Below are 11,804 nucleotides of genomic sequence, written 5' to 3' on the forward strand. Positions count from 1 at the left end.
TGATTGGTTAAGTACTCTCGGAACAGATGTGTTATCAGCTGGTTCTTGAATGTCAAGATCATATAGCAGATCGTGTGGATGTTGGAAGCTCATTCCACCACAGAGGGGCGAAAGATCGGTAAATGGCTTCTTTGTGATGGGACCACCAGATGTCGCTCGTTCATTGACCACAGAGAGCGAATTGGTATATAGACCTGGAGGAGTAAGAACTGAAGTAATTTGATGCAGGTAGCTACAGGAAGCCAGTGGAGTGAAATCAAGATTGGGGTGGTGTGAGCCCTTTTTGGCTGACTGAAGACCTGCAGGACTGTAGCATTCTAGACCATCTGCAGAGTCTTAATCGTGATAGATGGGTGGCTGGCCAAAAGAGCATTACAGTAGTCCAGTCTTGAGATAAAAATTGCTTGGAACAGGAGCTGTGCAGCATGTTCAGACAAGAATGGTCAAATTTTTCTGTTATAAAGCACAAACCTGCAAGAACGGGCAGTTGATTAGATGTAGGCGGTAAAGTTTAGCTGGTCTTTAAACACCACTTCCAGGTTCCTGGCTGTGCTGGCTGTCATTAGTATAGTTGAACCAAGATGAATGGTGAGGTTGTGGTCAACAGACGGGTTGGCTGGAATCCTAAGGAGTTTTGTCTTGGCAAGGTTGAGCTGAAGGTGGCAATCCTTTATCTAGGCCGAGATCTCTGAGAGGCAGGTATAGAGATTTGAGCAGAGACCGTAGCCATCATTCACTTTCATTGTATAAAAAAGAGCAACATGGACATTCTGCTATAAATTACTAATTGAAAGTATTAATATACTTATTAATTATAGACTTATTAAAAATGAATACCAATATATAACTGATTATTTAGATATTATAACTAATATAACTAATAAAAAATACAAAAATGACACATTTGTTTGTTCCATGGAAGAAGAAAGTCATATTGGTTTTGAAGTCAAGTTTATTTATAGAACACATTTAAAAAAATGATAGATTTTGAGCCAAAGTATTGAACAATAGTATGACTGTAAACTATATAATATAATAGTATGACTAGTATGATGAACTAAGAGAAAATTGAATATGAAAATATTAAGTATAATAAATAAGCATAAATAATACAGATTAAAATAGAAAAAGTGATAGATAATGAAAAGAATAATAGGAATAATAAAAAAGCATACAACAACTTAACTTCACATAAAACCACCATACACCTCAAACAACCTAAAAAGCTAAAGAATTAAAGTTAGCCTTTAAGATGTATTTTATTTAAAAATGACAAGCATAGCATTAGTCTGAACGTAAGACTTTTCCACAATTTAGGGGCAGCTACTAAAAAAGCCTGATCACCCTTGGAATTTAAGCAAGAGCGAGGAATGGAAGCTCACCTGCTACCTCTCAGTTTAAGGTTGGTGACTATAGTTTACTGCAACTTCACTTCACATTTGAACCGCTGCCTTAAGCTTTACAACTTACATGTCTCCAACATCACTTCATGCTTGCAACGTGAGATGCGTATCCATCAGTAATGAGATAAAACTTTGATTATAATGCTGACATACTGACAGTTATGCACACAGACGTAAAAGTGTATCTGCATGGACTCACTTGTTCTTTTCAATTTGTGCATCTGTTCTGAATGTTCATATGGTGGGGGTATCAGAGCTGGGAAGATATATGCACAAATGATGGAGATATGAGAAAAATAAAGAGGCAGACTGACCCTGTGAATTAAACTCTGTTTACACTTAGCGGAGGACACTTTGTTCAGCTAGGTTCACATCACAAGAGGCTCTACAGTTTATATCAACCACAGCACTGGATTTTCAGGAAGGAAACAGTGCTTAGGGCCTCAGTATAGCACAGGCCATTGTAGTAAAAAGCTGACAGCATGTATAATTGTATTTATGGACCTGTTGCCTTTCCCATGAATTTCCATTTGACGCTTTTATGTTTATCAGTTATACTGTCACTTTGTGTAAAGTGTTACTGCACAGATGAAGAAACTGAATCATCAGGTGATCAGGCAAGTCGCTTCATACTCACGTGGCAGATCTCAATGAGGAAAGCAAAGATGAAAGAGAAAGGTAAGATCAAATCTGTGTCATAACACCTTAATTATCAATGTGAATTTTCATCCTAAAGAATATATTTGAGGTACAAAATAAAATGAAACATTATGCATTTTTATTTTATATTCATGAAAGCTGAAGTGTGTAATTTCTGTCATCCAACTGTTTTCAAACTAATTCCAGAAAACTCCCCCGTCTTCCATTGGTTGTACAAACAGATAGCCCTGCCCCAACAGGCTGCTCAAACATATACAGGAATGTTTTGATTTCACCATAGTTATACTTTTAGGTGAAACCGCAAAATGATTACACAGCAAATCGACATGTTGCTTCCAAAATGTACCCTGAAATCAACCCCATCTAGCCAAATTACTGACAAAGTGCAATGCTCCATCTGACATTTTTGCACAATAGCTGACAAATCAGAGATACGGTTTCTGGTCCCATGGGAACCAAGAAGTAAATCACGTTTTCATAAAATAGGGATGCACGGATGGATCCCTATCAGCCAATCTTCTTCATAAATCTGTGATCAGATATTGCATTATGCGATTATGCATACTCTCTGTTTCATTTACTCCAACATGCACGCTCTCAGTGTCAATCATGCGTGCACACAGTCTCTCATCAGACACTCATCCCAGCAATATTTTGTGAGAACCCCGGTTTAAATAATAATAATAATAATATATATATATATTTTTTTTTTTATTAAATTTTTTTTGCATTACCACAAATGACATCATTTAACAGTTTAACCTTCAATAAAGGCACTGCATCTTCAGGGGTTGCATAATAATAAGTGATTTGTGTTACAACATAAAACTAAGACAGTAAACAAATCATAGATATAAATAATTTCACAGTGGAGCAGTTTTGGAGCTTGTAGTGGATCTACACTGTCTGAGCACTTTATTAGGAACACTGGTCCTAATAAAATGCCAGACGTGGTTTTCTTCTGTTGTAGCCCATCCGCTTCAAGGTTCAACATGTTGTGCATTCTGAGATGCTATTCTGCTCACTACAATTGTACAGAGTGGTTATCTGAGTTACCATTGCCTTTCTGTCGGCTCAAACCAGTCTGGCTATTCTCAACTGACCTCTCTCATCAACAAGGCATTTCCTTATGCAGAACTCCTGCTTACTGGATGTTTCTTTGTTTTTGGCACCATTCTGAGTAAACTTTAGAGACTGTTGTATGTGAAAATCCCAGGAGATCAGCAATTATAGAAATACTTAAACCAGCCGGTCTGGCACCAACAATCATGCCACGGTCGAAATCACTTAGATACATTTTTTACCCCATTCTGATGGTTGATGTGACAGATAAACTGAAGCTCCTGACCCATATCTGAATGATTTTATACATTGCACTGCTGTCACACGATTGGCTGATTAGATAATCACATGAATAAGTAGGTGTACAGGTGCTCCTAATAATGTGCTTAGTTAGTGTTTCACTCTTATTTTTGAACGTATTGCTGCTGTGTGTGATGCTCTCATGGTTTTTACTGTTTGCCAGTATGTCACAATGATCATTGACAGTGACAACAGAACTATTCATTGAATAGTTGAAATAAATTTTAGCATTTCACAATGTATATAAAAACAATGTGGGGTATTAACATATATATCTGCTCCATATAACTTGTAAAAGTGTGGCAAAGTGCACTTTAAAAAGATATGTGTCATATATCAGTGATTGGATCGGTGATGGCCAGTTACATTGTTATATTAGTGATTGGTATCTGCCTCAAATTTCCTGATTGGTGCACCACTAACACAAACAATGGTGAGTGTGTTCTGAAGGTTGCATTTCCACTCTAAAATAAAATGTTTACTTCACTGACAGTCAGGTTTAGGTTTGGGGTTTGAGTTAATAAAATATGCCTTCTTCATGGAGATCATACATGCCCATACATTTAACAGGACTTCCAGCTTTGGCTTCTGGGGGCAGACTAATTTCAGCAGCAAAACTTTCAACCTACTTTTGCTGAATTAACAGTCCTTTTGTCTGAAATCTTATTTCAGCACAAAAACAAATACTTTCTTGTTAGAAATAGCTCTTACGGTTGAAAAGACCTACCCGACTTGCATTTCTCTGCCCTTCTTTTAAATTCAGATTTTTAAATATAATGTTTCTAATAATGAGGATTCAGACACACTCCATTAGATACTGTTTTTGGCATACTACACTGTATACTGTATAGTAGTGAAGTATTCATATTCAGACATAGCAAGTGTGATCAGTCTGGAAATCAACCTACAAATGGCCTACCTCTAGGTGATTGCATATAAAGCTGAGATATGTAAAATAATATTAGACCGAAAATATATTCACCATGTTACTGTGCACGGCCATAGCAGATTGTTGTTTTTGTTGTATAGAAACATTCTTGGTAACACTTTATAATAACAGTACATGAATAATCATGAATTAATACCTGAATTAATAGTTCATTCTACATAAATTAATAATGAGTTAAGGAACAGACTAATCAGGAACTAATGAAGAGCTAACATTAACTACAACATGAGTCATATGAATTCATATGCATTAATAATGGTCACCTTAATTTCATGTTAGTACATGTTTGATAGTTAATAAATGAACATTAGTGAATAAACTAAATCAAACAGGCTTTATAATAAAGAATGTGAAGTACTTCAACCTTGAATTAAATGTGCATTAGTCAATTCCTTAAATCATCATTAATTGATGTGGAGGTAACTTTTAATTCAGGTATTAATTCATGATTATTCATGTACTGTTCTTATAATGTGTTATCTGTTTTTGACACCTTTTATAACAACACATGTGTTCAACACGGAGCTGTGCAAATGACATGTGATTTTGCAGTGGTTGCATAAGTAATGACAATTTAAGTCTACTGAGGAGAACTGTTCAGGATAAAGAGACAGCTTTTGTAAAGTTTGGTCACTTAAATGCTTTGGATAAATGCATCTGCCAAATGAATAAATGTAAATGTAAATGAAAATATGCCTGACATTCAATAAAAACAACATTTGAGATGAAATTGTGGGGATTCACTGACCTATATAATTACTATAATTATAGTTTTACTGTGGAAGCAGCAGGAAGACAGTCAGAACACCTACAGTCTGTGATGTTCATGCAGAGGATTAGAGCTTCAGTATGCATCAGGTCCTGTCTGGCTGTAATCAAAGCACAAGGACAAAACTGTGATGCATGAGGAGAACTTTTCACTGATAGCAAAACAATGATGATGGCTGTGTGTGTGTGTATGTGTGTGGGTGGGTTTGGGTGGTTTAAGAGGAACATTTTTTAGGTTACAAAATGGTAATTACAATGGTATTATGTTATAAATGTGGTTTATGAAGACATGTTACTGGTTTTCTTGTAACATAGCAATTATACATTGAAATTACTAAATTATGAATTGAGCATAAACAAATCAATCAGGAAAGATTAGGAAACAAATACGTAAGGATTGGGTTAGAGAGAAGTTCATCAAGAGTTATGCAGAAGGACACATGAGATCTTGCAAGAAATCAAATAAACATTTGATGTGTCCCTGTTATTTTATATTTTAAGGCCAAATTGCTACTGTAAATTACGAAACTCTCTGGAATGTGTAATTCTGATTGGTAAATTGTGGCGTTCTGCTTTCAATATTTCTGTATAATGACCAGTAAACTGTACAATTTTGACTGTTGGTCTCAGGAAACTTGCTTTCTACATGTCTCTCATAACGCTGCCTTGCATAGTAAAATAATTTAAACTCAAATCCATATTCCATGTATTTATTTAAGCATTTTGCCATTTTATAAATGGGATTATGTACATTCAGCCAGTAATTATTTGACGATAATGATCGACTGACTGTATGTTATTTATTAATTAGTATATTATATAATTAGTATACATATATTCTGAATTGAATATTTTCTGCTCTTGATTTTTATTCTTCCAGCAACTGTGCAATATTCTAATCCATCTCAAAGGCTCATCACTCATCAGCTCCTTTATTGCCGTGTTGGGATTGGATTCCACCTACAGATTCTGACAAATGGAAGTGTGTCAGGAGTGCACGAGCCATCTGAGTACAGTATGATTTATTTACTTAAACTCTCATTTATTAAAGGGGATTAATAATGCAATAATATGTATAGTTTAAATAGTTAGAAATGTTTTGTCTAAACAGATTTATCTTTGTGTCTATTCATTAAGAGTGGTTTCTATTTCTAATGAGTTCAACTTTGCATCACTTACAATGTAGAGTTTTTCTCATTGTCTCTTTGTCTTTAAGGCACATTGAGAGTGTTTGCTATGAGGCCTGGTGTTGTGGGTATCTGTGGTGTCAAGAGTGAGCTATATTTGTGCATGGATGAGGAAGGAATTGCACGTGGAATGGTAAGAGAAAACATCTTTTAAGCATGACATGTTTCTCAACACAATGACAAAGCATCACACTTCTCAAAATCTATTTAACTCCTTTGTAAAAGGCATTCATTTTAGATATTGTGAAATAATGGTCATTTCAGATTGAAAGGTATAATCCCTATCATTATCAAAAGCAGCCAAAAATAATGACACATTTACAAAAGTATAAATATTAACATTTCAAAAATGTATTTGTTGTACAGAAGCAGTTCTCAATCGAGTGTCTATTTAAAGAGTGGATGGAGGAAAATCACTACAACACCTACTCCTCTCTGGCCCACCCAGTATTTTATCTGGCTCTTTCACAGCAAGGTCAGCTGAGGAGGGGCAACAGATTGACCCGACACCAGGCCCGCACACACTTCCTACCTCGCCAACCCCTATCTCACTAAACACTCATGTACTGTAACACATAACATATTATTATTTAACACAGTGGTAATCATATTTTACCATAATTATCTTTATTGTAAAAATGGCGTTCCAAGTTCATAAGTATTAGAATGCTAAAGTTAATTCTGAAATGTTTACTATCACTATGCTTACTTTAAGTTGAATCTTGAGTGGACCATTTCAAAATTTTGGGTTCACTGTGCAAAATGTGGCCTGAAGTTTGCCTTAACATTAGAGTTATAGTCAATAGAGTCTCTGTTATAGTCAATAGAGTATGTAGTTATGTTTATGATTTCAATGGCAAAATTCTGTTTTTGCCATTGAATGGTGAGTCCACATAAGTGCATATCTCATAAGCTGTACCCAAGCTTGAGATCTTTATGCATGATTTCGCCTCAGTAATGTTGATTGAATGCATAATACTTAATTATTAATTCATTTATTCTTCTTTTGTTTTAATTATTTTTTCTATGTGTTTATTTTGTTTAATAACAAAACTTTTACTTTTACATCTTGTCCTCTCTATACTAAAAAAAATAACATTAAGATTTATTCAATTCAGTTGAATTAAGTCATCTTTAACCCAAAAATGAATATATATATATATATATTCATTATATACATTTATAAAACTTACTATATATATATATATATATATATATATATATATATATATATATATATATATATATATATATATATATTTCTTTGGTTACAAAGTACACAATTCTGACATTTTGTTGTGAAATTGAAATGTGTAAATCTTAAAATAGTGTATATTTTAATTACTTAAACTTTTAAATTCATAAATGACTTGATTGTGACATTTTATATTTAAATGTAATTTATTTATATTTGTTAGCAGTTTTGCCTCACAAGTGCGCATATTGGAAGCTTGGAAACTTAAATAAATGTATTTATTTATTTTTTAAATGTTGTTATTTTTTATCAATCATCCATCCATCCATCCATCCATCCATCCATCCATCCATCCATCCATCTATCTATCTATCTATCTATCTGTTTATCTATCTGTCTATCTATCTATTTATCTATCTATCTGTCTGTCTATCTCTCTGTCGGTCTTTCTGTATAAAAAACAACTAGCATCTTCCCAAAATACCATAGAAACTGCCTAGCAACCACACAGAACACATTAGCAATCTCCTAATTGCTTACATCACTTCAAACTTCAAATCTCTCTTCAAACTGTCCACAAACTGTAGAAATCCCATACAACCTTAAATGGTTTTACAAAGGCTTTGTCATGCCAACATTTTAAGTTTGTGTTAAACCTTACACTTTATTTTCATCTGAATAAATCTGTTGACCTTTCTATACCTTCAAATTGTCCCCTATTAGTGAAGCCCCTCCGTCCACCTGTGCATTTGATTAGGGCCAAGGGCCTCTGTTACCTGTGTTTGTAGGAGAAGATGGGGACACTTGATCTCCTCTCACAAAGACACAAATTCTGGCAGTCCCCTGCTCAGGTGTCCCTCTATATCGAGAAGAGTCTGTGTCAGTCGGTGTGTGATAGAGTTAACAAAGCAAAGAGAGAAGGAGAGAGAAGGAGTCAAAAAACGAACAGTTCAGTGGATGACAAAGTTTCAAGCTAATCAGAGAACATGGACTTTAAAACTCTATGAGGTCAATTAGACTTGTTGACTGGCTGTGTCCTTGTGTTCTGTCTGACATTATGTGCAGTGTCATGCTGTATGCTGCGCTGTACTGCGATTCCTACTCCATCAATCCATTATTTCTTAAGCAGAATATTTTTTTTTTATTATTGTTTTCAAGTAAAAATAATATTTGTTTAGATATTTTTACAGAACAAGACAAATAAAATCTGACTGAGAAAATGATGTGAGTCTTCCTCTTTCCCCAGACGAATGTGAATTCAACTGTTTACAGTATATTGAGTGCTTTAAGATGAGTGCATGAAGTAAGACATGGCTAATCTAGAGGAGTTTGAGTCTACGGCGGGTGTAGATGTTGGTGCTGATGTAAATGGAGAATCTATACCTATTGGAGAGAGCACACATACAGATTCACAGGTGAGCCTCATATCAATTAATTCATGTTGATGTGTGTTGGCTAGGCTATGAACATCATATTAAGAATGATATTTCACCATTAATTGATTCTGTTTATCAGTTTAGGTAGTTACTGGTCCTCATCTGTTTTTTCTTCAGACCTGGTGACCCAATAACGTACCAATGTTTGTAGTTATTATAAAAACATAAACAAAATGACCTTAAAATCATAGATTGACATTTATTGATAATACCATGTACTACTTATGCAACCAAAATGGCCCTCACATAACACACTGTGGTAAGCACAATCCAGTGGCAACCTTGCTGTAAGTGAACATGTATTTAATGTTGTCTGGACCTTCTTAAACGTATGCAGTTTTTTTTCATGGTTTTCGAGGGTGAAGCATGTAACCCAACTTGTCTATGTTGGCATCTACCTAATTTAGCTAGTTTCTTCTAAGTAACAGATGATTTTGAACCAAAATATAATTGGACGTACAGCCTTTGGCGTCAACAACAAAAGATATGGAAGTGTTTTCTCGTCCTTTTTAAAAGTTGATAAGCCTATTTATTTTGCCATTCTAGCTATGTATTTTTATGGTCATTTTCTTTTTATTATTGGTATTTATCATTGTTTTCCCCTGCTGCCTGTGACCATATCAGAACAGACCTGCAACCCATTTTTTGGATCACGATCAACTGAGACCGCTGGTTTAGATTACATACTCATCTGTTTAGAGCATGTGTGCCTTGGGTATGTGCACAAGTTGCAGAATGAATTAAATATTATTATTAACAATGACAATTAGTTGGAAATGTTTCCTGACACTCAGCTAGTATAGAGTGTGGTGCTAACAGAGCCACTGTCCTGGGTTCGATTCCCAAGAAACAAAAAAACGTATTAATGTACAGTACAGGTCACTTTGAATAAAAACACCTAATGGATGTACATTTTAATGTAATTGGTAGTGCTTTAGGAATACACCACATATGCATTCTGGAACACTATTGAGTCTTCATAATTCTGTACAGGGAGCAACTGAGCAGATTGATCCTAAGATAATAGAGGAAGATATTCCTGCTATTGATACCCCAACAACACTCAACACCAGTCACTTGGACAATCCAAGTGCCAGTGCTGCACCAGACAGCAGCCCCATTAAACCAGCTTTTGAAGACACAGCTCCTCAAGATCCTATAATTGATCTCAGCTCAGTCCAGCTCAGTCCAGCTCAGTCCAGCCCTTCGATGCCAGTTACCAAAGTCCAGCCCTTCGTTATAGGTACTGTACCACAAATGGACATTATGGTCACATCATCAAAATTCCTATCTATGATTCTCTTGTCAATGTTTAGTGTTTAGAGTAAATGTTTCGTCAAACAGTTTTGGGCCTGCATACATCTTTTCATCTTGTAAACTGTTATTACATTAGTTTTCTCCACCCAATTGACTTATTCAAAATAAAAGTTAAGTTTATAATTTCTGTGCCACTCCTCATCAAATGGAATAGCAAAAAATACATATTTTTTAAACATATGTCCTGAACACTTTCCCCATCTGCCATTAGTCATAAAACAGATAGTGTCACCCTAAACTCACTCCATTTATTAAGCCAATGTTGCCGTGTCTAGGGAAAGACCAATTAATAGTTAATCTAGTGCAGGAAATTAATTATAGATACCAACACTTAAATTTGCGCTAATTATAATCAGGATGTCCCGATACTACTTTTTCCCCTTCCGATCCGATTCCATTTTGGCAAAACCTTTTTATTTTTTTTATATGTATCTGGACTTTAAAGTATTCAGATCTCTTTTTTTGTTAAATTTAGTTGTAAGATATCAGCTCACTTTTCATTCACACAGACACTTTTTGGAACCCATTCAACTTAAATATTATTATAATTTGTAAACAGACGATGATAATAATAATAGTAATATATCACACACACACACAGAGACAGACAGACAGACAGACACACAGATACACACACACACACACACACACACACACACACACACACACACTACTGAGTTCATTCTCTGCCTCCGTGAGTCTCTCTGAGACAGCTTTAACTTTTAAACACTCAAGCTTTTTATTCATTTTAATTCACTTATTTAAATTCTGGTAAAATGCACCTCCGGTGCCGTTCTAAGTCTATATTATAAGTGAACTGATCTATTGAGCATCTACATCTGAGATGTTGTTCGTTTGTATCGCTCAAATATTGAGCAAACAGGAAGGATAAAAATAGCCGTGGGTGTGTGTGAAAACAGAAAAGCACCATTCACTAACGCGTTGCAGTTGTGCATGCATTTTATGTTTACTTATTAAACACTGCCTATTGCGATTCATAGAGCTATCGCACATCTTCAAGTGGCTTTTAATAAAATGCACGAGTCATATAAACTGCTTTAATGGCATTTTAACAGTTCTTTTATGTCATTTTTTCAGCTTGACAGTAACGAACATGACTAAAACACAGTATCAGATTTGGGTCGGGCTCATCGGACAGATACCCGATCCGTCTAAAAACGTCAATATCGAAGCCAATACTTGATGATTTGGTCATCAAGTAGCAGCAGAGACACCTCACCCGGATTAGGGAGACAGGGGCCCTATTCTGGAGTAAGGCCTGGGAGAAGAGCTTGCAGGTGAGCACCTAGTGGCCTGGCTTTGATCCATGGGTCCCAGCTGGGCTCAGCCAGAAAAAATAACTTTGGGTCACATCCTTGTGGGCTCACCACCAGCAAGGAAGAAAATAGGGGACAGGAGTAATGCCCAACAGGTGGCAGACTAAGGCCTAGACCTGATCGGACCGGACCTAGGCAGTGGAAACTGGATTTTGGTACATAGAACGTGACCTCACTGGTAGGGAAGGTG

At 35.6% G+C, this 11,804-nt stretch overlaps 1 protein-coding gene across 1 annotated transcript; it reads left to right on the top strand.

The window, feature by feature from the left end:
• Positions 1-1,741: 1,741 nt before the first annotated feature.
• fgf9 (fibroblast growth factor 9) lies at positions 1,742-6,884 on the top strand. The gene is made up of 4 exons (XM_052142920.1): positions 1,742-2,081; positions 6,023-6,157; positions 6,359-6,462; positions 6,696-6,884. Exons 1-4 carry the CDS (start codon positions 1,886-1,888, stop codon positions 6,882-6,884), a joined length of 624 nt encoding a protein of 207 aa, XP_051998880.1. The 5' UTR covers positions 1,742-1,885.
• The last annotated feature ends 4,920 nt before the right edge of the window (positions 6,885-11,804 follow it).

The sequence above is a fragment of the Xyrauchen texanus genome, chromosome 14 (assembly GCF_025860055.1).
Source record: "Xyrauchen texanus isolate HMW12.3.18 chromosome 14, RBS_HiC_50CHRs, whole genome shotgun sequence".
NCBI lineage: Eukaryota > Metazoa > Chordata > Actinopteri > Cypriniformes > Catostomidae > Xyrauchen > Xyrauchen texanus.

Bases quoted from the DNA above. Each gene is read 5' to 3' on its own strand.
- fgf9 (XM_052142920.1), top strand. From the start codon at position 1,886: ATGTATAATTGTATTTATGGACCTGTTGCCTTTCCCATGAATTTCCAT. The intron at 2,082-6,022 runs GTAAGATCAAAT...TTATTCTTCCAG, and splicing joins AGCAAAGATGAAAGAGAAAG to CAACTGTGCAATATTCTAAT. The intron at 6,463-6,695 runs GTAAGAGAAAAC...TTTGTTGTACAG, and splicing joins AAGGAATTGCACGTGGAATG to AAGCAGTTCTCAATCGAGTG.